Source organism: Haliotis cracherodii, unplaced genomic scaffold, assembly GCF_022045235.1.
Source record: "Haliotis cracherodii isolate W230 unplaced genomic scaffold, xgHalCrac1.p SCAF_40, whole genome shotgun sequence".
Classification (NCBI taxonomy): Eukaryota; Metazoa; Mollusca; class Gastropoda; order Lepetellida; family Haliotidae; genus Haliotis; species Haliotis cracherodii.
The window spans coordinates 181708-209095 of record NW_027266298.1 but is presented as its reverse complement, the minus strand read 5'-3'; the positions used below and the strand labels follow the sequence as shown (position 1 = coordinate 209095).

The following is a 27388-nucleotide window of genomic DNA, read 5'->3' as shown; positions in this document are numbered from 1 at the left end:
TGCTACCCACTGAAACAACTGTTTAACAGGTATGTCTAGGCACTTGACATTGACAAGGCAATCACTGATGATACTGCTTCCTGTCACCACTGTGCATCTTTGAAATCCATCTCATCACAACTCTATCCACAGTCAACAACTTTTACCCCAGACACTGTTGGCACCCACTTTGCACCTGAGGGAAGTTGTTTCATTCTCCAACTAAACCTGTTTTGTAAAGAACGACATGATCAGTTACACAAGATCATTCTCATGCTTCCTGCTGATTTTAGGCATCCCGTCCCAGATGGTTGCACAATCAGAGTGGATCCTACCCCTGGATTCGTTTCACTGTCCAAAGACTAGAAATTGTCCCTAAAAACGTAAACAAGAACCCTGTCGCTAAACTCGCACAAAATCAGCAGCTTTCCAGACAACTTAATCATCCTTCAAGCAGTAAGTGCCAGGTACATGGGCATCTCCGTTCAAACCCTGCAGTTGTAATAATTGAGGATCTAGTATATCTCAAGTCGGACGGAGACAAAACTCATGCTCGAGATAAATACATGATCATCAGACTTTCGGACCGTGGCTTACAGATTAGAAAGTTGTCTCAAAATCAGTTCATATCCAAGGTATATGATGTTCGTCCACTGATTGTTACCGTTAGAGACCAAGAGTTCTTGCGTCTCAACTCAGAGACCAAATAAGAGTCTTATAGAGAAAGATAATGTTGAGTTGACCCAAAGACAACAATCAGCAGCAGCTGATGAGCCTCCTTAGCACAGTGACAATGATGCTCATGACATGACCATGAACCAGACATTGTCACAGCATGGTATTCACCTAGACTTGGGCTCCCCTACAAGCGCAAACAAAAACCCTGTCACTGTCACAGTATTTCACAAATTGTTCTTAGTATACGTTTGATGACATTTGATGTTCTTTTTTATACAGAGATGTAATGATAGCAATCGCTTTCACGTTTACTGACAAATTTCACATGGATCAAGGAATAACATTTTCCCTTAACAACTCGTTGACGACACAACAAACTGCAGGCTCTTGCAGCAGCTGTGTCCATGTACTATGATATCCGACGTTTAAAACATTTCGGCTGAAAGACCAAACACCAAATGGCAGAGCTCGTTATAAAGATTCACTGACATAACCAACGCTCTATTATCTTTTTATGCTTGTGTTTTGGATTTATTACGGAATTACTCATATGCACAGACAGAGACGTGACTCATTAATATTCCGCAACATGTGCTACCTGAACATGTTGTAGCCTGACTGCTGTCTGCTCACGTTCACCGTTTGCTTGTAGGATTCACTCGTGTAATGTGTGCTGGAGGCTCAATCACAGGTGAGGGCATTTGACCTGGACAATGAAGGAGATCAGCAGGGAGCTGACCACTGACCTGAACCTGGAGGAAGTGACGCCGCTGGACTATTCGGGGGATGATGTCACTTCAGTTCAGATCACACACGGTGTTGAGATAGCCTCTGAGGATGTGGACATACCGCCCCCCTCTGATGGGGGGTGGGGATGGATTTGTGTCGGTGCAAGGTTTGTGGCTGTGTTTATAACTTTAGGTATCGTGTACAGCTTCGGAGTGATCTATGTGGAACTGGTGGATGTGTTCAACGCTACCAGAGCAGAGGTGGCCTGGGTGGGGTCGGTCGCAAGTGGAGCTATGCATATGGCAGGTAGGAATGAGGGGGTGGGGACAGGGATTAGGATGGGGACCGGGTTGATGATGACGGGTGGGGATTGAAAGGGTTGAGGTAAATGGTGGTGGTTTGGGAGTAAGTTCACCTTTAAACATGACAGGTAGGAATAATTTTGGATTGGGGGTGGGATTGATGATTAAGGTAAGGGCTGGATGGATGCTATTTTTGTATGGAGTTAATGGTGAATGGGGGACGGGAACGTCGGAAGTTCTGCTGTGTATAGTTCAGGTAGCATCTAACAGTTAAAGTAGGGGTGGGCTTGATGGTAGCGGTTGGGGGTTGTTGTGGCCTGTTGTTGAGGAATTGTGTGTGAGTGTGTGTGTGTGTGTGGGTGGGGGGGGGGGGGGGGGGGGTGGGGGTGGGAGGGAATTGATGGTGAGTGAAAGGGTGGGGTCGGGATCGGGTTCGGGTTCGTTTGGTGTTGATGTGAGGGGTGCTGTTTGGGGGATGGGATAGGGTGGTATTAATGACTGATAGCGAAGGGTGGGTTAGGGTTGGGAAGGGGTGGTGTTGATTATAGGGGATGGGGTGATTGAGGTTGATGGTAAGGGGTAGGATGGATTTCGAGGATGAGGGTGGGTGGGTATTTGGGTTTATATTACTTAGCATTTAATGGCAGCTACGGTAAGGTTAGAGGGAGGGTTTCGGGGTGGGGATTGGAGTGTATGGAGGGTATTGGGGTTGACAATAGCTTCTAGTAAATAATGGCAGCTTAGGTACGATACAAGGACACCTTGCCGAGCTGGCGTTCCTTGCCGTTGTTCAGTTATAGTTTTAAGAAATCACCCTGACATCTCAGATCAGATCAATCGAGAAATGCCGGACTCAATCGAGTCAATGCCGGGCATATATATATATATCTATATATCTATCTACATATGGACATATATATATATATGTCCATATATATATGTCCATATTCAGAGACCGCCTCCGTGTTTTAGTGGTAGAGCGTCCGCCCGGAGAGCAGAAGGTCCGGGGTTCGATCCCCGACCGCGTCATACCAAAAGACGCTCGGCTTTAAGGGGTTAAAGCAAGGACTGGTCGGCTCGGAGTCAGTATACTGTGTCTGAGTGGGGTATTCATGTTAAACTGCGGCATGGTATCTCAGTGGGCTAGCACTATAAATCGGCATCAGTCCGGTCTAGTACAAGTAGCCACACACACACACACACGTGCATGCACGTCGCTATATGAGTGCGATAATCTTGGACGTGACGTTAAACCCAATTTCACCTCAACTCACCATATTCAGAAGAAGCTTTTCGCGATCACCTGGTGTCACCACTGATGTTCAGTGATCCATCCATATATCTTTTACCGCTATTTTGACTTTTGAAATCTGTTCAGGCGGATATTCGAAATTATTCTATGGCGTTAACGTTTTATGTATACTTGCTCTATTACGGAAAGTATTTATATGGAAATGAACATCTGTTGTTGCAAAGTCACAAAACGTAGCCGGCATGGGCCATAACACGGCTTACCATGGCTGTAGGTCTGACTATGAATGATCACATTATGTATGGTCTACAGAAGTGAGGACATTGTCAGCATAGGTGCTGGCGAAACTGAAATTGGCTTTTCTTGGTAAAACACACGTTTGATGTATCTAGTCATAGCCGCCGAGTGCATGCATGTTGTTTGACGCTGCAATATTTCAGCTAAATCACAAAGAACTGGCGATAATTGAATAGCGGACCAAGCAGACCACTGTACAAGCAAATATTGGGTTATGGTGACTGGCTAGTGGGCACCTCCTGTCCTCCCACGGGGATAGTTAGCAATCTCAGCATCAGTGTTGAACAATGCACATTGTACAATTGCGGAACTGCAATATTCAGCCTACATCTGTATACACCGAAAGGGAGATTATGTCTAACAATGCACATCATTAGTTAATATTATTTAAATGAATATGTACGTGATGAAGTGGTCTTAAATCTATCCATTTGTATAACCGTGTCATCGTTTCATATATTTTCAATAGGAAGAATAAAGGTCTGTGAAATATTAGGTCTTTCATGATAGAAATGATTCGTCTGAAATTATTTGGAACTGGCAAGCTTTGCTTTCCCATGACGATACAGTGCTTGTGTTACTTGGTTTTCCCCGAAGTGATATGGCTGGAAATATTGCTAAACTTACAGTAGATCATAGGTAATCAACCACTGTACATCGTACTCCAAGACATCGGATTAATGGAATATTGTTAAATCTGCTCTCCAGGGCCTCTGTCCAGCCTGCTGATAGAGCAGTACGGGTGCCGGGTGACTACCATCATCGCTGGCGTGGTGGCAGCTCTTGGCTTCTTTGTCAGTTCCTTCGCCCCTAGCTTGGCCTTCCTGTACTTCAGTTTCGGCATGGTGGGAGGTGAGTTGGGGGAATGATGCTACACTTACATAGCACTGTACAACACGATACGCAGCAACCCATGCTTGACGAAAAGGGCGACTATGCTTACCGCAAAATGCGTATATGCTTACCGTAAAAGTCGACTATGCTTGATGTAAAGTATGACTATGTTTGGCGTAAAAAGGCGACTATGCTTGCCGTAAAAGGCGACTATGCTTGCCGTAAAGGATGACTATGTTTGCCCTAAAAAGGAGACTATGCTTGCCATAAAGGGCGACTATATTTGCCATAAAAGGCCACTATGCTTGCCATAGAAGGGGACAATGTTTGCCATAAAAGGCGACTATGTGTGCCTTAAAGGCGACTATTTTTGCTGTAAAAGGCGACTATGCTTGACGTAAAAGGCGATTATTTTTGTCGTATGAGGCGACTAACGGGATCGGGTGGCTTGGTTGATGCATGTCATCATATACGAATTGCGTTGACCTATGCTTATAATGTCAAGCACTGGATTATCTGGTCCAGATTCGATTATTTCCAAACCACCATCATATAGTATTTTTCTGAGAGCGGCATTAAACAACAAACAAACGACACGAAACGCCCTCTTCGGTGTAGTTAAACATATTTCTTATATAGCCAAACTACGTTAATCTGGACTGTGATGTTTGTTCTCTGTGACAACGCGCTGATTGTACAAGTTTCGGATTAACGGACATTAACAATAATCATCCGAAAGGTGTGATTAAAAATATTCTTCACAAGACAGTAGGGATGTAAGGAAGAGTGATGACTTCAACTTTCCAATGGTCAACTTCCCCTTTGTGGCAAGCAATATTCCTGCAGCTCCATTCCTTGGTGTCTACATTCCACAGCTGCAGAGGTTCAATGGAATATGTTCGAAGGACGAAAAAATCTAAGAGCTCCATACGACCCTTGCGCCAAAGTTGTTTTATCAGGGTTACAATATTCAAGGCATTAGTCAAATGTGAGGATAGACATGAGGAGGACATTTCCAAATCTGATGCATGAGTGGCAAATAGTATGTTTAATGCAATTCCCAATTTCGACCTCTACAGCATGTTCCTGTGTTTTCATGTACATTTTTGCTGTGCAAGAAAGAAAGCAATGAAAACCAGTTTTAGTATAATATAGTCAGGACAAATCGTCTGACAACAAAAGGGTGTAGTTTTTTATAAAACTATCAAAAAACATATCCTTATTTGAATTCAATATTTCAGAATTTGTGGACCACCTGATAAGCTATTTCAACACCTGAATCGTTTCTGATAAACACGAAACTGGCATCATTGCTGTCTCTATGAACAGAACAAAACACATTTGATCCTTCAAAAAATGTGTGCTTAGGATATAAATTGAAAAGAATTGAGAAGTTAATATTGCTAACTTAAAGGTAAAATAAAGTGACTATTCCTTAGCGTGTTTAAATGAACATTCCAGAAATGCGTACATGATACAGTTTTAAACATGACAACATCTCACATATAGTGGAAATAAAGACGTTTCCGGTCGTTTAATGTCCCTGTGGCATCCCGAGTGTTAAGAACATATTTCAACCAATCAGATCCAGTTTACAAAGCTATTATACTCTGCAGGGCTTGGTCTTGGTCTGTCCATCGTGCCCAGTGTTGTGGCAGTGACCGTCTACTTCAGGAAGAGGAGGAGTCTCGCCATATCCATATCAGCTGTAGGTGCTGGAGTCGGGACAATGTGCCTGCCCCAGCTGTACAGGGCGTTGATCAACCAGTACGGCTGGCGAGGCATAATGATGGTGTTGTCAGGGGTAGCACTCAACCTCGTCGTCTGCGGGAGTCTCTTCAGAATGCCACCTCATACCATTGCACAACAGCGGAAAAGTAACTAATTCTAGATGCAGTAGATCTCTGCAACATTATTGTTTACTACATGAAGGGTTAACGTTTTATTCTGAGAATGTTTAGGAATACGTTCCCAGATACATATCCTCGAAGGACTTCCTTAGTATAGTAGATTACTGCAAGGCAGAGTTATTTAGTCATGTACAGACATCTGATCGTGGAGTGGAGTCCCCCTTCGTCAGTAGCTTTCCTCCAATACTCTGCTTGACCCCCACCTCTCCTTACCATCCGTCAGTTATATCTGTATCATCGTGTTCGTTATAAACGTAGTTTGCTGAATACAGAATCTTAATTATTTGATCTTGTCTGCAGGAACACACCTAAAAAGACGTCCTCCACGTTGTGTATCCTTCCAAAGCTTGTTCGTGGTGTTAAACCATCGCCCCTTCCTCATCTTCCTGACGGCCACAGCATTCACGCACCTCGGTGTCATGGTGCCGTATGTGCACCTCCCCGACCTGGCTCGTCTCACCGGGGTTGCCAAGGGCGACGCCTCCTTCCTGGTTTCCATCATGGGTCTCGTGGGCATTCTGGGAAGGCTTGTGTTTGGTTACGTCGCAGACTTCAGCTGTGTCAATAGGATCTTGTTTTATGCCGTCATGTTGTTGATTTGCGGCGCAGCCACATTTTTATGCACGATGGTAAAGACGTATGCATTGTTTGCTGTTTATGCTGCAGTTCAAGGAGCGTTCATAGGTGAGAATCACGTGGTGTTCTCACTCACTCACTCACTCACACACACATACATTCACTCACTCACTCACTCACTCACTCGTGTGTCCCCAGGGACGTGGACAGCCTTCACCTCCATTGTTGTGACTGACATTGTTGGAGTCGACCATACCGGCAACGCCCTTGGACTGACCATCTTCTTGAGTGGGATATCCGTCATCGTTGCCTCTCCTATTGCAGGTATGTGGCTTGCTGGTTACAATTTTAGCACAAGAGCATTTCATCAGGTGAGCTGATTGGTCCGTCCAAGCTACATATACGTTAAACCGCACTGCTCCATCACTGAGCACAATACCATGTGACGTCATTGATTGTCATAAATTGATATCATTACGTCAAATGAACTAATGAATGATTTCATTTAAGTTTGTATGTTTACAGATGACATATCACACTTTTTTTTCCTTTCTGTCATAAACTCACAGTTGAATATTCTGCATGTCTCAGAAGCTCTGATGTACGGGTTGTCTTTTCCTCATGAATCAATACTGCTAGTCTACCACTAACACCCTTCATTCACATTTAGATGACCTGTAAGTCTTTGTATATTATTCTGACATACTCCAACTCTGGCTCCAATGGGTGAAGCTCCTCGTGGAATTTTTAGTAGCATGAGTGTTATATGAAAAAAACTAATTTTACTTATTCCTACTATATCATGAGCATGTGTTTATGACTCACTATCAAATAGTGATGACCCCAGGCGTTCGCGAAAAGGTGAGTGTATCCTGCCCCACCGGTGGCACCCGTCAACAACACATGCAAAGGCAAGTCAATTGTTCACCTGAAAAACCACGGGAACACAACCTAATACCGCAGATTGCGATTTCACATACATATTGAATTTACAGTTTCATGACAATTTCACATAAATAATAAAGTACATTCAAAACGTCAATGACGTTAGGTGACGAAACTCACCGTTATTTGCAGTTCCGAAGACATAATGACATCTAGTAAACCAAAAATGTAACTCAACGATACTGTTGTATGAATAGAAAATGAAGTCTTGTAAAGATGCCTTTGTACGTCCTGTATCCCTACTTTCATGTACATCTTCTTACTGTAACAGGATCCTCGTGAATCTGTCTTGACTGTGACGTATATTTTCAACGTTTATTTGTTTCCAGGTTCCCTGTTTGACTTAACAGGCAGGTATGTCGCGTCCTTCTACCTGGCTGCGTCTATATACCTCCTGGGTGGTTCGCTCAACATGGCGGGTTATTTATACATCAAACTGAAACACGATAAAGGCATTATCGATTGACAACATATGTTTTGTACAGTTTTAAATATTCGTTGAATAAACAAACATTAAACACAGATTGCCATTTAGAAAGTGGTCAAATGTAACAAATGTTATGCCCGACACTACCAGTTGTCTAACTTCCATTTATGTGGAAGCCTCGGAGGCTGAGAAGGTTAGATCGCTCACTTTGTGTGCTGGCGAAAAGGTGCCTCAATCTGGCAGTGTGGGTTCGAATCCTAGATGGGACTCAACCCCAAAACGTACTCGCATCTGAACTTTACAAATAAAGTGTTATCCCAAATATAACATTTGTTAACCAAATATTTATCCATTTTCATTTTTCTCTTTGGTAACAAGTTTTTTGGATTTTTTTTTATTTTGGATTAATTACCTTGTTGCTAAAGAAGATTTGGGATACAGTTTGGTTTGAACCTTTACAGCTGCTTCTCAGAGTTGTGCCCTTTGACCTCCAGGATCTGCTGGTTTTGATTAAAGGTTGACCCCGCTCTTCCATATCCAGGAAGGCCTGGCGTAGAATTAAGTATGATGACTCGGGGAATCAATTGGGCGAGATGAAATCAACCTATTCCCGAGCGGTTTCCCCTCAAACGAGCCTATTCAGGCCATTCATAACGGAAACTGTGCACAGAACAAGACTTTATTGCAGCTCAGGCTGTGCTCCACGGCATATTGAGAACATATAATCGAAGTACATATATGGCAATCATGGCAAGATGACAATCAGAGGACTCACACAAAACAAACATGTTATAGTATATAACATGCTATCAATTTTATAACAAACATAAACATGATTATTCATATTGAAAAAATTCAAGAAATTAAAATGCAATTATCTAATTACTTTCATATTTGTTTTATACTCAATTTACTTAACTTTGGGAGATTACCTATTTTCAAGATGAAAACAAAGACGAGAATCAAGGGATATGTGGGTGATTTCTAAAACGAAATGGAATATATTTAATTCATGGCAAACACGAGGGCTGGTCAAAAAGTTTTAAGCCTAACAAACAAAAGCAACAGTTGTGAAAGTTTTCCTTTTGAACATAATCTCCCTGCTTTTTAATACACTTCTCATATCGGCAGCGTGTCAATATCCAATAGTGTTCACAACATAATAGCGTTAAGCAGGTTGGATCGAAACGCGTGAATGTGTGAATGCGCGTTTGTATGTGTGTGTGTGTGTGTGTGTGTGTGTGTGTGTGTGTGTGTGTGTGTGTGTGTGTGTGTGTGTGTGTGTGTGTGTGTGTGTGTGTGTGTGTGTGTGTGTGTGTGTGTGTCCGTGTCCGTGTGTGTCCGTGTGTGTCCGTGTGTGTGTGTGTGACTGTGTGTGTTTGTGTGTCTGTGTTTGTCTGGGGGTGTCTGTTTCTGTGTATGCGTATATTTTTTGTTTAACGCCACATTCCAACTGTATAACGACTTCATTTGAATAACATGAGAAACAAATATCTAGCTTCTCATGCTGACATGTAGCCTTCAAAGCCTTCTAGTAAGCTGAGTAAGGTGTTCAACATATCACACACTTTCACATATACCTCAACTCAATGTTAACATTAATTATCACACAACAATATTAGTGTAAGAGTAATCACAAGTAGGTAGGTGACTTGGGCTTAACGACGTTTCCAGTGTCAGCTTGATGTGGGAGGAAAGCCCGAAGTGATGCAGGTCTCGGACGTTTACCACTTTGGTGAAACCCACGAGCACGGGTATGGTACTGACAAACTTAGACTCATAATCGGGGCGAACCGGGCCTGGCTCTCAAGATCTCACGTTTCTGGCATGCCCAAGGGACGAACCTCAATTTCATAAGTGATCGAGTGAAGTGATGCGAGTGGGTCAGCGTTGACGTTTCTTGACAAATCCGATGAGGAAAACGAGGAGCGTTAAGAGGCCAGACATGAGGAATGTTGATCCAGCGAAACAAAAACTTGTAACGTACGAGTTGGTGCTGTCGTACATCCATCCTGAAACAGACATGTGTGTCAATGTATCACACCTTAAGAAAACGTTATCGGCGCGATTCGCAGTCCCTGTCCTAAACAATTTGGTGTCACGATCCGTGAAGTATGCAAATGAGATCATGCAGCAGGTATTACATTTAATTAGCTATATGTATCGATAACTGCTTGAAAAACTGTTGCATAAGTCCCAGGTTTAGATCAATTACTGCCACATGCATGGCTGCACATCGTTTGACACTAATACGTGGACGGTTTACACAGACATCGTATTGATATCTGGTTCCTCAAGTCTGTTACTGTCGATTACTGCACCCAGCAATATTTCAGCTGTGTGACGGCGGCCGGCAAATAATCATTTCTTGACCAGATAATCTAGTGACTGGTTAAACTGACAGGCCATCAACCAAGTAACTGAACATGACCATCCGCTCCATGAAGAGGCCTCTTACGACCAGCATACGTTCCTGGGGAACTGTTCTGACCCGGAATTGCCACGGGTTGTTTATTTACGACTATCAAAAGCGTGTGGGGACACATTCTTCCCAGGCTTCCAACAGGGGCGTTATTGCTGACAGTGACCCCTCACTCACTCACTCACTCAGTCATGCGGAAACAAATGTGGAATGTCAAAATAACGTCACACACATCAATACATTAGAACATCCTATTGTCAACATGAACACACATTGCCATTTAGAAAGTGGTCAAATGCCACAAATGTTATATTTGCGATAATACTATCTTAGTAAAGCACAGATTCTCGTACTTTTTTGGGTTGTGCCTCGGAGGCCGAGCGGGTTAAATCGCTGACTTTGTTCGATGGCGATTAGGTCCCTCACTCTGGCAGGGTGGGTTCCAATCCCGGACGGGACTCAACCCAAAAAAGTTCGCGAAAATGTGCTTTACCCTGAAAGTGTTATCCCAAATATATTACTTGTTGCATCCTATTATCATGCGAAGTATAAACAGCGAACCTGCAAGTGGCGAGGAGAAAAGTGACGGAAGACCTCCGAAAAAGACAAGAACGGCGAAGCCTTTGTTTGAATCTCGCACACCGACGATGTCTGCCACCAAAACACTCAGAAACGACCCGTACACGCCTACACACGGAACAGAGAGAAGAACATTGTACATGATCATCACACTGGTTTGTTTGTTTGTTTGATTATTTGTTTGTCTGTTTCACGCCGCACTCAGCAAGAGTCCAGAGTCCAGCTACATGGCAGTGGTAAGTAAATAATTGAGCCTGGACAAGACAATCCTGTGATTGACATGAGACAAGTCACCGAGCCTGACCACCAGATCTATTTAGTCGCCTTTTACAAACATACGTTGTTTGGGAAATATATTCTTACACGGATCCCTATCTATCCGATCATCAATTATTTAAGACAATTCAAAACAATTATTTAAACAATGCAGTTATATATTATAGCGTTGTAGGACCATCGTTGTAATAACAACGTGATAGAAGGAGGGATGCATGCATCACGAGACATATGCACCTGACTTGCAATTCCCCGGGCAAGCGATAACGTGCAACAGTACACCATTCTATATGATGGCAAATAATTGATGGAACGTAATCCGTGGATAAACGTGTTATTTGTGAAAATATATGATGATGGCATACTGCACCTCGCACCTTGATGCAACAGCAGCTATATCGCGGCGGCTTGTCAGTAATCGAGGCTGGGGCATGTTCGCCGTCGGGGTGCCATGACATACAATCAACCAACCACCGAGTGACCACCCCAACCAATTTGGTCGCCTCCTTCAACTAGCAATAGAGTGAGGTGGAGCCCGTTGGGATCAATACCAACATGTGATGATTTGCTAGTTCTTTGACACGTTAACAATTACGCATTGTTTGTATTACGGGTGAAAAAACAGGTCCCAAGCAACCTATTTCTCGTGCGACTAAAAGATGACTTCGCTTTTTCGTAAGAGGCGACAAACAGGATTGGTGGGTGAGGCTCGCTGACTTGGTTGAGGCATGTCATCATATCCCAATTGCGTGGATGTCAATCAGTGGACTGTCGGGTCCAGACTGGATTATCTACAGCTGGAATATTGCTGAGTGCGGCGTAAACAAAAAACAGACAAACACAAAAAAGAGAAAAAAAAGTTGTTAAAGGCCTCTCTCAACAATATTCCACTATTTTATGGTGGTTTTGTCCAGAATTGATTACTTTCTGGCCTTGTCACATTGCTTGAATATTGCTGAGTGTGGTGTGAAACAACAAACACACTTTAGCGACTACATACCAATGAATCCTCCATGTACGGCTGCGTACAAGGCTAGCCCCCAGTAGGTGTACAGGAAGGGACAGATGAGTGTTGCCACCCCACACACCAGCAGCGACAGCGTGTGGATCAGCAGGCGACTCACTGACCGGAAGTCGCTCACCCAGGCAACAGGAAGTCGCAGAAGGACGCCAGAGATTCCCATGATGGAGAGAAGGAGCGCCACATTTGCCTTTGAGAATCCTCTCTGCAACGCCATATCGGGAAGGTGGACGAGGGGTGTGGCGTATCCGACGTTACAGAAAAATGTCCCCAAAGCAAACAAAACAAAACGTATGTTTTTCATCACAGAGAAGAATTCCTTTGCTTGGGAACTTTTGTTTATAGCTTTGGTTTCAGCATCTGAAGCAATGAAATAGACAAATGACTGAAGATGTGATGAGGATTGAGATAATCGGCAATTCGTGTCATGCATCTAATTGCATCTAAACATGTTGAGCCTAGTTTAAGGAACTGACCAACCCCCAGACTGGGGAAGATGGTATCAATCTAAAGACTTCCGACAACATTTACAGTTACGTAAATATAGTATATTTCAGGTAACTCTTGAGTTCCTGCTGAGTCCCAGTAAGCAGATCATAGATTTGTAGACACAACTGGCAAGAATCAACATTGATATAATTGGGGTAAGTATAGTTGTACGCCCCATTGAGCAATATTCAAACAATATCACGACCGGCGATACCAGAAATGTCCCCCCGCCCCACCCACACACACACATATTGCACCATGTGGGAGTCGAACCCGGGCCTGCGGCGTGACGAGCGAACGCTTTAACCACAAGGCTACCCCACCGCCCCTTTATTGTTTGAGACTATAAGCAGCTACATTGTCCTGTATGCAATACACCTAGTCAGAAGGCATCAAACAATATGAAATGCATTTTTTATATTTCTGCAGTTCAGGATGTGCCTCTGTTCTCAAAGGCTGCCAATGCAATTAATAGTTTTAGCGTTTGAGTATTGTTTTACGCCGTTTAGAGCAATAGCCTAGCCAAAGGAATGGGAGACACACATTGCACTCATGTTGGTAAAGAACCCAGATCTTTGGCGTTACGAGCAAACTATGCTATCCCATAGCCCCTATATTTAATAATATGCAAAGACAGTTCCCTGAAATAGCCAATCGATAATAACCAAACACATTGGTTAACTTTGTAAAACTTGTATGTTATATTTCTACGATCATATACCGTTTTTGCGAACACCTGGTGTCAATACTGGTTATCAATGATCCACTCACATAATTTTCACCACTTTATTGCCTGTTGCGCCCAATGGAACCTGTTTCGTCAGATAATCGAGACTGGTTAATCTCTGGCGTTGACGTTTTATATGCATTTGGAAATTGATAGATATGGAATGATTATTTGCAATCAAATTTTAATTTCAAACCTTTGTCAAGCTCTTCTTCTTTCGGTTCCGGCTTTTTTATCCAGGCAGGAGGGCGAAACAGGGCTCCACACACTACTCCATTCAACACAAGACCTGCAAGTATCCAGAGCGAGCCACGCCATCCGTATTCCTCAAACATGTGGATGTAAAACAGGGGTAGGACCATTGCACCAATACCCCCTCCAGTCGAGCCAACTGCAGAAGCAAATCCCCGCTTCTTGTCAAAGTAGTGGAGAACAATCACGGCGGACGGGATGAAGGTCAAACCCAGGCCTATTCCTTCAAGTATAGAGATTCTAATGTATGTATACTGGCGGGCAAAGAGAGTAGTGTAAACAATTTCGACCTCCAAGTTTCTTGAGACACCACGTGCGTTTCTCTGCGAGGTTATTTACACACTGTATATATTGGAAAAGAGTTGATATTTCTTCATCCTGTTCATAAGGGCATGTGTCACTAACACTCTTGAAACGTCATTGGACGGACAATATTATACTATGTTACTGAATCACTATCAAATTGTGATGACAACACGTGTTCACGAAACGGTGATACATGTAGTTTTGTCGATTGTATCTACTGACAATTATTTTTGTCTATAAACTGTTATCATTCTGCATGAGACATTACCTCCAGACAGTTCCTGCCAGACATAAACCTAGACCAGCAGTGACATTACTTGAAGACAGTTCCTGCCAGACATAAACCTAGACCAGCAGTGACATTACTTGCAGACAGTTCCTGCCAGACATAAACCTAGACCAGCAGTGACATTACTTGCAGACAGTTCCTGCCATACATAAACCTAGACCAGCAGTGACATTACTTGCAGACAGTTCCTGACAGACATAAACCTAGACCAGCAGTGACATTACTTGCAGACAGTTCCTGCCAGGCATAAAGCTAGACCAGCAGTGACATTACTTGCAGACAGTTCCTGACAGACATAAACCTTGACCAGCAGTGACATTACCTGCAGACAGTTCCTGTCAGACATAAACCTAGACCAGCAGTGACATTACTTGCAGACAGTTCCTGCCAGACATAAAGCTAGACCAGCAGTGACATTACTTGCAGACAGTTCCTGGCAGACTTAAAGCTAGACCAGCAGTGACATTACTTGTAGACAGTTTCTGCCAGGCATAAAGCTAGACCAGCAGTGACATTACTTGCAGACAGTTCCTGCCAGACATAAAGCTTGACCAGCAGTGACATTACTTGCAGACAGTTTCTGCCAGACATAAACCTAGACCAGCAGTGACATTACTTGCAGACAGTTCCTGCCAGACATAAAGCTTGACCAGCAGTGACATTACTTGCAGACAGTTCCTGCCAGACATAAAGCTAGACCAGCAGTGACATTACTTGCAGACAGTTCCTGCCATACATAAACCTAGACCAGCAGCGACATTACTTCCAGACAGTTCCTGGCAGACATAAACCTAGACCAGCAGTGACATTACCTGCAGACAGTTCCTGCCAGACATAAAGCTAGACCAGCAGTGACATTACTTGTAGACAGTTCCTGCCAGACATAAAGCTTGACCAGCAGTGACATTACTTGCAGACAGTTCCTGCCAGACATAAAGCTTGACCAGCAGTGACATTACTTGCAGACAGTTCCTGCCAGACATAAAGCTAGACCAGCAGTGACATTACCTGCATACAGTTCCTGCCAGACATAAACCTAGACCAGCAGTGACATTACTTGCAGACAGTTCCTGCCAGACATAAAGCTTGACCAGCAGTGACATTACTTGCAGACAGTTCCTGCCATACATAAACCTAGACCAGCAGTGACATTACTTGCAGACAGTTCCTGACAGACATAAAGCTTGACCAGCAGTGACATTACTTGCAGACAGTTCCTGCCAGACATAAAGCTAGACCAGCAGTGACATTACTTGCAGACAGTTCCTGCCAGACATAAACCTAGACCAGCAGTGACATTACTTGCAGACAGTTCCTGCCAGACATAAAGCTTGACCAGCAGTGACATTACTTGCAGACAGTTTCTGCCAGACATAAACCTAGACCAGCAGTGACATTACTTGCAGACAGTTCCTGCCAGACATAAACCTAGACCAGCAGTGACATTACTTGCAGACAGTTTCTGCCAGACATAAAGCTAGACCAGCAGTGACATTACTTGCAGACAGTTCCTGGCAGACTTAAAGCTAGACCAGCAGTGACATTACTTGCAGACAGTTCCTGCCAGACATAAAGCTTGATCAGCAGTGACATTACTTGCAGACAGTTCCTGCCAGACATAAACCTAGACCAGCAGTGACATTACATGCAGACAGTTCCTGGCAGACATAAACCTAGACCAGCAGTGACATTACATGCAGACAGTTCCTGCCAGGCATAAAGCTAGACCAGCAGTGACATTACTTGCAGACAGTTCCTGCCAGGCATAAAGCTTGACCAGCAGTGACATTACTTGCAGACAGTTCCTGTCAGACATAAACCTAGACCAGCAGTGACATTACTTGCAGACAGTTCCTGCCAGGCATAAAGCTAGACCAGCAGTGACATTACCTGCAGACAGTTCCTGCCAGGCATAAAGCTAGACCAGCAGTGACATTACTTGCAGACAGTTCCTGCCAGACATAAAGCTTGACCAGCAGTGACATTACTTGCAGACAGTTACTGCCAGACATAAACCTAGACCAGCAGTGACATTACTTGCAGACAGTTCCTGCCAGACATAAACCTAGACCAGCAGTGACATTACTTGCAGACAGTGGTCGTTCCTGCAAACCTGTCGTGCCACATTTAACAACAAATAATGATAATGTTGCACAGATCTTTTATTATTCCCTATATGTTATCTGCTATAGACAACGTTTGCCACCGACAAACCTGTAATTAATCCCTATGAGTTATTTACTGTAGACAGTGTTGCCACCTACAAACCTGTTATTATTTCTAAGGGTTATTTATGACAGACAATGTTTGCACCTACAAATCTGTAATTTGTGTCTAAGGGTTACTTTCTATAAACAATGCCGCCACCTACAAACCGGTTATTACTTGTCTCTGTGTCATTTATTTGGACAATGTTTGCACCTACAAACCAGATATTACTCGCTATGTGTATTTTTTTATAGACAATGTTGCCACCTACAAACCTGTTATTATATCTGTGTGATGATTTCTGTTGACAATGTTGCCACTTACAATTCTGTTACTATTCCCTAGGTGTTATTTACTATAGTTTGCCGCCGACAAACCTGTTATTAATCCGTAGGTCACACACAGTGACGTCATGCTGTTTGAGAACCAGCTGGCAAACAGCCCCACAGCGGCGACACATGACCCAATGATGGTCGGCACACGGCACCCATAGCGCTCCGTCATCCACCCAGACAGTGGTGCTGTGGGAAGAGTAAGCCATTCTTGTTATATGCCTCAGTCACCTATGTGACAGTCATGGCGCAGCATAACCTGGTTAGACAAGCAAGAAGGAAATGTCAGGAGCCACCGGGGAATGATTTCACACAAGTAGGTGTCACTTATTTTAACAATCCGATCCTCCTTGCATTAGGCTGTGACGTCAATCGTAGGGGACAGGGAGGTGAGGTGAAATGGGGTTTAATGTTGCGTCAAAGATTATTGCACGTATATAGCGACGTGTATGCACTTGTGTGTGTGTGACTGCTTGTACCAGTCCGGACTGATGCCGATTTATATACAAGCTCACTGAGATACCATCCCGCAGTTTAACATGGATACCCCACTCAGACACAGTATACTGACTCCAAGCCGACCAGTACTTGTTTTAGCCCCTTAATGCCGAGTGCCAGACAGGGTAACAACAAGTACCATCTTTTAACGTCTTTTGGTATGACGCAGCCGGGGATCGAACCCCGGACCTTCCGCTCTCCGGGAGGACGCTCTACGACTAGACCACGGAGGCGGTCTTAGGGGACAGGGAACCCTCCATGCCCCTGGGGTAGCGCTTCACCACATAGTGAGGTTGCAAACAAGCTCGTTATTGTCGCTTTTAATACCATGCTGATAGAAACATGGATTGTTTATTTTGTTTCTTTGTTGTTAAACGCCACACCTGTTTCTGGTTATTAATTTATCCCTCATTGCCGACTGCAGAATTCAGTGATCCAAATCCGCACCCGTAAAACAAACTGCACTTTGAAAAATACCTACACTTTGCTCTCTGAGGCAGGGCTAGACAGAACGTGCACCATTTCATATTGTCGGGGTAGATAACATGTAACTTTAATAAAGTGACACCGACTGAGAACGCCTCCGTGGTCTAGACGAAAAAGTGTCTGTCCTGCCGCGTCATACCAAAATACATTACAATATGGTACTTGTTGTTTCCCTGCCTGGTTCTCAGTATTAAGGGAATAAAACAAGCATTGGCTGGATCGGAATCAGTATACTGGTAAAGATTCAGGTACGAGGAAGAGGTCTTGATGCGTTTAGAAAGACCGCGGATGTGAAGGGTAGGACACATAGACCGAGGGCGAAGTATTAACACTATTAAATATGAATTTAACAACAATGTTTGGAAAAATCTACCCCTCAATAGAGATTAACTCGACTTACAATGAGGAAGCGTTTCGAGAAAGACATACAAAAACATCGCTTTTTATTTGTCCAGAATTAATTGCTAAAAATATTGCGATGATTGTTTTTATTGGATGATAAATCATTTAAAAGCAAAACATTGAGATATCTTATAGTGAAAAATGTGTCACGGTATAAAGATATGCGATCAAAGCGTGCAAGAGAGAAATACACTTGCGGCATAGACAAAACTAAGTCATGACATCTAAACTTGAACAACCGTGGGTCAGTGGCAAACCAGTGGGTGACAAAACTTAACCCGATATGTCAGGCTGCAGGTTCGATTACACAATGTGTTTTATTATAACAAAAAGTCCAAGTTTTATCTGCTTCCCAACTCATAAGGTCTTTTTTTCTAAAACGTAAAATGTCATCCCCGGGCGCAGCACAGGAAGTATGTTTGATCCGTTCAAATGTAGCTGGGACAAGTCTTTCTGTAGCCGCAAATGACCTCATATGAGGTATCTAAATCTCAGAAAGACCTAATGATCTTTAACTAGATGTTGCTGAGGTAACAGTACTGTGCTTAACAATAGGATGACGTCATCAGAGGTTTTTTAATGTCTGAGTTGGATATCCATGTCAAACTGCGGCATGGTATCACAGTGGGCTAATATTATAAACCGGCACACACACATAAGACAAGACAAGGAGTAGAGTGTTTGGAACTAGTCTAACCCAGGTCCCCCGGGAGAGAAGCTACAGAGTAGGAGATTAGGTGTACTTGTTGGAGAATTTATGGATATCAACTTATTTATTATGAGTTTACATCCATAAATTATCTTCCTTTTGCGTATCACTTCTAAATGCTTTTTCACAGACTTCAGCTATTGAGTGCCTGGGTTAAATTCTTACTCACGTCCCATCGGGAAAAGTCCATGAACCATTGTCCACGGATCTCTATGTATAGTAGGTAGATCATGTGTGGACGATGCACAACGTGTCAACGGCAACTTACCAACGAGCAGTATGAGTCCACTCGCGATGGACCCCACCCACGCAGTTTCAGCTCTGTTGCCCTGGAAATAGTCTATAAGTTCAATATAGATGATGCCGAAAGCACTCTTTGTACCAATAATGAGGAAGTGGATGTAGAACCGCCCAAGGACGCACCACCATCCCCATCCTCCATCCGGGACTTTGGGCTTCTCGCCAATCAGGTCGCCCAAGCTTTCATCAATTTCAGAAGGCATTTTCTCATCATATTGCTGGGTATCCGATGTCGACATGGTGGCCGTGTTTAATGTGTATAGTGTACTGAAACCATGAATGAAGATATATTAGATCCATGCGGTGTACACACGCCAAATGAAAAACAATATGCGTCCTTCTCAAGATTAGTTGGTTGGTTGGTTTGTTTGCTGTTTAACGACTCACTCAGCAATATTCCAGCTATATGACTGAGTCTGGACCAGACAATCCAGTGATTGACATCATGAGCATCGATCCACCCAATTGGGATCGATGACATGTCTAAACCGAGCCTGACCACCCGATCCCGTTAGTCGCCTTTTACGACAAGCATAGTCGCCTTTTACGGCAAGCATGGGTTGCTGAAGACTTATACTACCCCGGATCTTCACGGGTCTTCTCAAGATTAGATTACTACTGTACTTGTCCAGGCGATATGAATAAACAATCCAGTCACACATTATATACTGAAGACATGTTAATGTTCTTCCAGATGCGATCAAAGAGTTTTTTACTGAAAGTCTATAACAATTTACTGATTCCTAACCTCATTGGATAATTGCATCCTGGCAACCAAGATAATCCGTGATTACCTCTCTGATTTCCCTACTCCACATGCGCAAAATCGCAAAATACATCTGATAAAATATGACTTCGGGATGACTTCATTGGGCAAATAATCAATTGAAAGTGACATCTCTGTGCTTGCATGTAAATGTTCTCAGAGCCGGATGCATTGTGCCCACACAACGGGTGTATCGGGTGGTGTTGTGTATGCAAACTCTCAGTGTCATCATTAACGTTGTACGAGTTATTTAGCTCAGTGAATAGATTGCCTGTGTGTTTCTTCTTGTGATTATATAACTTTTTTAAGTCACTAGACTTTTAGTGTTAGGGAAAGATCCTCTGCAGAAATGAACATAATTAGAATTCTTTATTCAAGTTTACCAAAGTATTCTTATAATTTTGCATCCAAAAGAGGGAATAACTGACCTTTCTATTCTTCAAAATTTAAGTGCACTTTCATACGTTATACACTATAAAGTCTGATGCTCTAATTCATTTTTTATTCAAGACTTGGATATTTTGTTATTATTTGTGTGTCAGTTCATAGTTCATGAAATAAATTGGATATATCAATATGACAACGTTGACATTATGACACACCTGGTGCGAACCTTTCTGAGCAAATGTTGTTTTATGTGTTTGCAGGTATAATGCTGTTGTTTTTCACTAATAACTTTACTTTTACAACAATACAAACAAATAAGCGTTATTGTCAAACTGACCCAGTATACATCAGACTTGAACACGTATCTTGAAGGCGGAATGCCTTCTGTTCGACCAAGGTTTCATCATTGGCATTCAGAAAAAACCCGTCCCTTTGACTTTATACGAAGTGTGTTTATACAACAGCGAATGTGAGAACCATATGAAGCTAAAATACTAAAGTATCCATGCTCACATTATTACCATCCTACCAGGTAACACTACACTTTATTGCTGAACACGTACCGCCGTTTGTAGGATGTTTTACATTGCTCACAAACAAAGAAAAGTATCAATGACTAGAACCTGAAATCGTGATACATTACTTCACAAAGGATGTCATAAGGATGTAGTATGCAAGCATTCCAAAAATTGTCAAATATAGCTATATGTTTAACGTGCATGATGACAACAATAGAACGTGACTAGGCATCAAGAGAAACATGGTAAAGGCCTACCAAGTAATGTTTAGTAGGGTTGCTGGGATTCACACGCGAGACAAACACACGCGCCCCGACTTCAACACCAACACACGAACCATCACCCTCACCATCGCCCTTATCTAAAACAGTCGACCCTTGATAGCAACGAACCATACAACCATACTGTGATACGATGCGGTTGAGGCTGTATGAGAATAACAAATAGATACAGCTGGGCAATAATATTGTCATCAATGATAATATTTCTGTCTATTATCAAATTACGAACACAATATATCATTCATGATACACAATACTAACCTGTTGTTCGTATCTGCTACAGCCTGCTACTTGGACACCTGCACGCTGTATTCAGATCACATGGGTCTCCATGTGTGTGCATACCTGAACGTAACATTAGCCCCTGTGGAGTCCCCGATGACACCACCTAGCTGACACTCGAATCGAGTTGTATTGTTGAAGACAGAAGAAGTAGCCCTGAAACGCTATTACGAACAAACAGGAAGTTTTTATCTATAGATACTTTTATATAAAAGTCAAAATATACGTGTATGGAATAAATGCTATATATCCCCAGGCCGTTATATACCGTAATGCGGGAACTCGGCTGTGTGTGACCAAAGAAATGACCGTCTCCCTTATACTGTATACGTGCACGAGCGCGTGTAAATGTATAGTTGATTATATCTTATCTGTTAGCTGTTGGGTTGATGCATGTTGGATCTACCGTAAATCCTCAGATAAGCGCCTCGCATGTAATTGTTTCATCAGGACTCGGCGTTTTTGACCTGGCGTTTATGTGAGGCTGGCTATTTTAGAGATACGTGTACATCAATATTGTTTCACGTGTCTCTTCTCGATATTTCTTCCAAAGCCCCGCGTTTGTTCAAGGTTCAAATGGATGTAAATATTAAATGTCAACGCCAGAGAGTAACCAGTTTCAATTATCCGCCGAGGCATTCTGCAGCCACCTTTCTTCATGAAACGTTGCAAACACAGTTGGCAAGTACTGATGAACGGGTGCCTTTTGCTAGTTAAGATATTTTTCTTTTTTTTAGAAAATGTCTTCTCAGTTCAATAAAATGGACGTTTCAAATGTGGGTCAGGTTTGTTTCCGCGCAATAATTCATTAACAGTTCAGTATTTCTCCATGAAAAACACACCAACTGTCGAACGTGTGCTGTCTGCTATTCAGGCATGCATATATGTAGTTTGTATGAGCTTCGACGGCAGCGTGTTCAGATGAAAGACAGGGGCGGTCGGGTACCCTAGTGGTGAAAGCGTTCGCTCGTCACGCCGAAGACCCGGGTTCGATTCCCGACATGGGTACAATGTGTGAAGCCCATTTCTGAGTGCTCTTCAGCGACGAGAGTAGGTGCCAGCTCTTCAAGTCTGATGGGCGGGTTCGAATCTACCGACGACAGGATGAACGGACGGCACGTTGTTGCGTCCAAGAAGTTGAGCCTTATGGAGGTGGTAGTGGCATCAGATGGATCTGGTCATCATCGACGGATATCTCACTGCACGTCGTTACATTGATGAGGTTTTGCGGCCTGTGGTACTGCCTTTCCTGCAACAGCACGCATAAACGCTATTTCAGTAGGACAACGCCACCCCTCACACAGCTCGAGTGACTAGCGACTTCCTGAACGCCAACAACGTTACCGTTTTACAATGGCCAGCCAGATCAACGGACCTGTCGCCCATAAAGCACTTCTGGGACCAACCTGGACGCAGAATTCGGAAACATCAACAGCCGCAATTGACGAGGGATGCCTTGGCAATTGCCCTGCAGAAAGAATGGCGTAGGATCCCTAATCAGGATGTCAGGAGATTCGTGTACTCAGTTCGACGTCTATGCTGGAGGGGGTTACATCCGATTGTGCGGGTGTGATCGAATACTGGACAGTGCTCCCAGCATGATGAACTGTTTGCAGAACTGTAAGTACATAGTTTTCTGATGTTGTCAGTTTCAAATACCGTTTTAGAATAATTGCTTATTTTAATAAATAAACATCAACTGTTACTACATTTTACGTCTGTTTTGTTTAAGCCCAGAAAATTGTTTCTTTTGCCCGTTAGTTTACTAGGCCTGCAAGTCAAGTCCCTTGTACAACGGACATAACAGCCTATACCCCATACTAATAAAGATAGTGTGTGATATTAACACACGTAAAGCGACTGTGAAGGGAAGGGGGAGCTATTTGAGGTCATTAATGTATAACACGGGACCATTGAATATAAATGTCTAGAGTGTCTGAAATAACAGAGCGTATCTATGGTGCAGGGTTCATCTTGCGCTGTATATGTTATGATCTCTAAAACCATCTGTCCTGTGAAACCGGTATATGTTATTTCGATCTGTGCAAACAGAAAAGAGAAGGACTGTAGGCTTTCAACTTTGGTTTGCTAACTGTATGGGGCTTGCCGTGCTCCAAGGTAAGTGTTGCTACGCAGGTTTTTACTCATTTCACTTTTTTCTCGAAAGTGTGTTAACCTGTCAATTATTTAACTGTCTGAACATACGGATAATGACATCACGCACGCACGCACGCACGCACTCACGCACTCACGCACTCACTCACTCACTCACTCACTCACTCACTCAATAGTTGTTAGTCGGGAAGAAACAATCTGTATGAACAAGTCCGTAAATGCAGGGATTTATTCATTGAATGCCAGGGTCACACAGAAAAGTATGGCAGTAAATAATCGGAATATAAATACCCATTTTAGCCTCACATTGTTGTCGGGCGCGTGTGTGGGGGGAGTTGGGGGAATAGGGGATTGGGGGGTTGGGTGGGGGGGTTCATTTATTGCCGGACAATGTACTACCACTCAGTTATTTACAGGGTATCGGTCTGGTTGTTAGCTTATAAAAGGCATGATAATGTACACATCGATCTAGTTGGTGCTTAAATGACGTCTCAAGAAACGTGGAGGTCGCAATCTTTTACACTACTTTCTTTGCCCGCCAGTAGAGCTGTATTTTGATCTGTATACTTGAAGGACTCGGCCTGGGGTTGACCTTCATCCCGTCCGCTGTGATTGTTCTCCACTGCTTTGAAAAGAAGCTGAGATTTGCTTCTGCAGTTAGCTCGACTGGAAGGGGTATTGGTGCGATGGTCCTACCCCTGTTTTACATCCACATGTTTGAGGAATACGGATGGCGTGGCTCGCTCTGGATACTTGCAGGTCTTGTGTTGAATGGAGTGGTGTGTGGAGCCCTGTTTCGCCCTCCTGCCTGGATAAAAAAGGCGGAACCGAAAGAAGAAAAGCTTGACAAAGGTTTGAAATTAAAACTTGAGTGCAAATAGTCATCCCATATTTATCAGTTGTTCTTTAAACTAGGCTCAACATATTCATATCCAATAAGATGCATAACACGAATTGCCGATTATCTCAATCTTCATCACATCTTCAGTCATTTTCCTACTTCATTGCTTCAGATGCTGAAACCAAAGCTATAAACAAAAGTTCCCAAGCAAAGGAATTCTTCTCTGTGATGAAAAACATACGTCTTGTTTTGTTTGCTTTGGGGACATTTTTCTGTAACGTCGGATATGCCACACCCCTCGTCCACCTACCCGATATGGCGTTGCAGAGAGGATTCTCAAAAGCAAATGTGGCGCTCCTTCTCTCCATCATGGGGATCTCTGGCGTCCTTCTGCGACTTCCTGTTGCCTGGGTGAGCGACTTCCGGTCAGTGAGTCGCCTGCTGATCCACACGCTGTCGCTGCTGGTGTGTGGGGTGGCAACACTCATCTGTCCCTTCCTGTACTCCTACAGGGGGCTAGCCTTGTACGCAGCCGTACATGGAGGATTCATTGGTACGTCGTCGTTAAAGTACGTTTGTTGTTTCACACCACACTCAGGATTATTCCAGCAATGTGACACGGCCTGTAAGTAATCGATTCTGGACAAAACCGCCATATAATAGTTGAATATTGTTGAGTGAGGCCTTTAACAACTTGAGTCTCTTTTGTTTGTTTGTTGTTTAACGCCGCACTCATCAATATTCCAGCTATATGACGGCGGTCTGTAGAATGATAATCGAGTCTGGGCCCGACAGTCCTGTGATTGACATCATGAGAATCGATCCACGCAATTTGGGATAGGATGACATGCCTCAACCAAGTCAGCGAGTCTGACCACCCGATCCCGTTTGTCGCCGCTTAAGAAAATTATTTGCCATCATATAGAATGGTGTATTGTTGCAAGTTATCGCTTGCCCGGGGAATTGCCAGTCAGGTGCATATGTCTCGTGATGCATGCATCCATCCTTCTATCACGTTGTTATTACAGCAATTGTCCTACAACGCCATACAACGCCATAATATATTACTGTGAGATCCTGAGAGCTAGACCCAGGTCGCCCCGATTATGGTTCTGGGTTTGTCAGCACCATACCCATGCTCTTGGGTTTCACTGAAGTGGTAAACGTCCGAGACCTGCACCATTTCGGGCTTTCCTCCCACATCAAGCTGACACTGGAAACGGCGTTAAGCCAAAGTCACCTACCTACTTTTGATTACTCTTACACTAATATTGTTGTGTTGTAATTAATGTTAACATGGAGTTGAGGTATATGTGAAAGTGTATGATATGTTGAACGTCTTACGCAGCTTACTAGAAGGCTTTGAAGGCTACATGTCAGCATTAGGAGCTAGATATTTGCTTCTTATGTTATTTACATGAAGTCGTCATATGCGGCGTTAAGCAACAGACACACCCAGACCCCCCCCCCCCCCCCCCCCCCACACACACACACACACGGACACACACACACACGGACACACACACACACACACACACACAAACGCTCATTAACACATGCGCGCGTTTCGATCGAACCTGCATAACGCTATTGTGTTGTGAAAACTGTTGGACACACAGTATATTGACACACTATGACGTCATATTTTTTGCCATACATGTCACAGAACAGACATGTTATTACAGGAGACAGTGGGTGCTTTGCATATCACTGATGAGAAAATGACAAATGTTATTTGAACAATAGAAGGTTGAATGATAATTGTGGAACCAGTGAAAAAAATATCTTCAACTTGAACTCTTGAACTCTTTATTGAAGAAATAAGAGACGTTTAGCAAAACTGCGACATCTTATTTTGAACACTTGTTTGTAAGTGTCGGGACACTTCTCTCCTAGAGCAATAACACGAAGCCATCTGAGACCATTATTGCTTGTCTCAAGTTATCAGGTGGTATTTTTACAAGTACACAATCTAAGATAACCAAAGATCTTAGTGATAACCACAATTCTGATATGAGACGCAGGTGGCGGATTTAAACTACATAAAGCACACAATCTGCCCACGTCAATATTGATAAACGAAATGAAGGAAAATTGACTAGTTCATATGGTAAATCAATATAAAATGGAGGTTGATACTTTATCATTAATGACTGAACTATCAGAATGTACAAGGCCGATGATAATGTACTGCGAAATAACCACCAACCTCAGTAACACGTGTGTGGTAGCCCTATTCATGAATGATGGAACTAAACTCTATGTAGTATGTGGGACAGAGGTCAGGCCAACCGCATTGTTGCAGAGGGCTGAATATGTATTAAGTGGTCAGTGGATTGTTACGGCTTTTGCTCAGTATTTGGAGTAAGTGAGTGAGTATGGTTTTACGCCGCTTTTAGCAATATTCCAGCAATATCATGGCTGGGATACCAGAAATGGGCTTCACACATTGTACCCATGTCGGGAATCGAACCCGGGTCTTTGGCGTGACGAGCGAACGCTTGAACCACTAGGCTACCCGACCGCCCTCAGTATTTGGATGAGAGGAAGGAGTGCGATGTTACATGGTAACAATCTTGCCACCTTTGGGGATAGGTAAACACAGCACCAGCATTGGCGCCACCAGCAGCGGAGAAGAGTCCTCTTCTCAGACGAGAGCCGTTACTGTATGTCAACAGCAGATTGCAGAGTGAGTGTCTGGCAACGCCATGGGGAACGTTTATTGGATGTTGTGTTGTTGAGAGAGACTCATGGGGTGGTCCGAGCATCATGGTGTGAGGTGGAATTGGTCTTGCACAGAGGGTCGGCCCTGTGGTCTTCCAGAACATCGGTCGGTACATTGATCAAGTCTTGAGACCACACGCCATACCTGATTTGTCACATCGCCGCAACCACGAGTTTCACACAGTGGCCTGCCCTCAGTCCCGATTTAAATCCCATTGAGCACCTTCAAGGACCTTCTTCAGGACGAGA

At 43.4% G+C, this 27388-nt stretch overlaps 3 protein-coding genes across 3 annotated transcripts; 2 read left to right on the top strand and 1 right to left on the bottom strand.

Annotated features, from left to right (window-relative positions):
• The first annotated feature begins 1370 nt into the window (after window positions 1-1370).
• On the top strand, window positions 1371-7968 carry LOC139441464 (monocarboxylate transporter 12-like). The gene is made up of 6 exons (XM_071222376.1): window positions 1371-1692; window positions 3946-4089; window positions 5688-5948; window positions 6282-6665; window positions 6756-6881; window positions 7832-7968. The coding sequence occupies exons 1-6, from the start codon at window positions 1371-1373 to the stop codon at window positions 7966-7968; spliced, it is 1374 nt and encodes a 457-aa protein (XP_071078477.1).
• Window positions 7969-9802: 1834 nt separating this feature from the next.
• LOC139441463 (monocarboxylate transporter 12-like) lies at window positions 9803-19464 on the bottom strand. The gene is made up of 6 exons (XM_071222375.1): window positions 19194-19464; window positions 16876-17019; window positions 13640-13918; window positions 12207-12587; window positions 10913-11038; window positions 9803-9941 (listed from the first exon to the last, which is right to left on the bottom strand). The coding sequence occupies exons 1-6, from the start codon at window positions 19462-19464 to the stop codon at window positions 9814-9816; spliced, it is 1329 nt and encodes a 442-aa protein (XP_071078476.1). The 3' UTR covers window positions 9803-9813.
• A 3348-nt stretch (window positions 19465-22812) lies between these two features.
• Window positions 22813-25771, top strand: LOC139441416 (monocarboxylate transporter 12-like). Its single transcript, XM_071222332.1, has 5 exons — window positions 22813-22943; window positions 23076-23079; window positions 24120-24426; window positions 24588-24968; window positions 25764-25771. The coding sequence occupies exons 1-5, from the start codon at window positions 22813-22815 to the stop codon at window positions 25769-25771; spliced, it is 831 nt and encodes a 276-aa protein (XP_071078433.1).
• Window positions 25772-27388: the final 1617 nt, after the last annotated feature.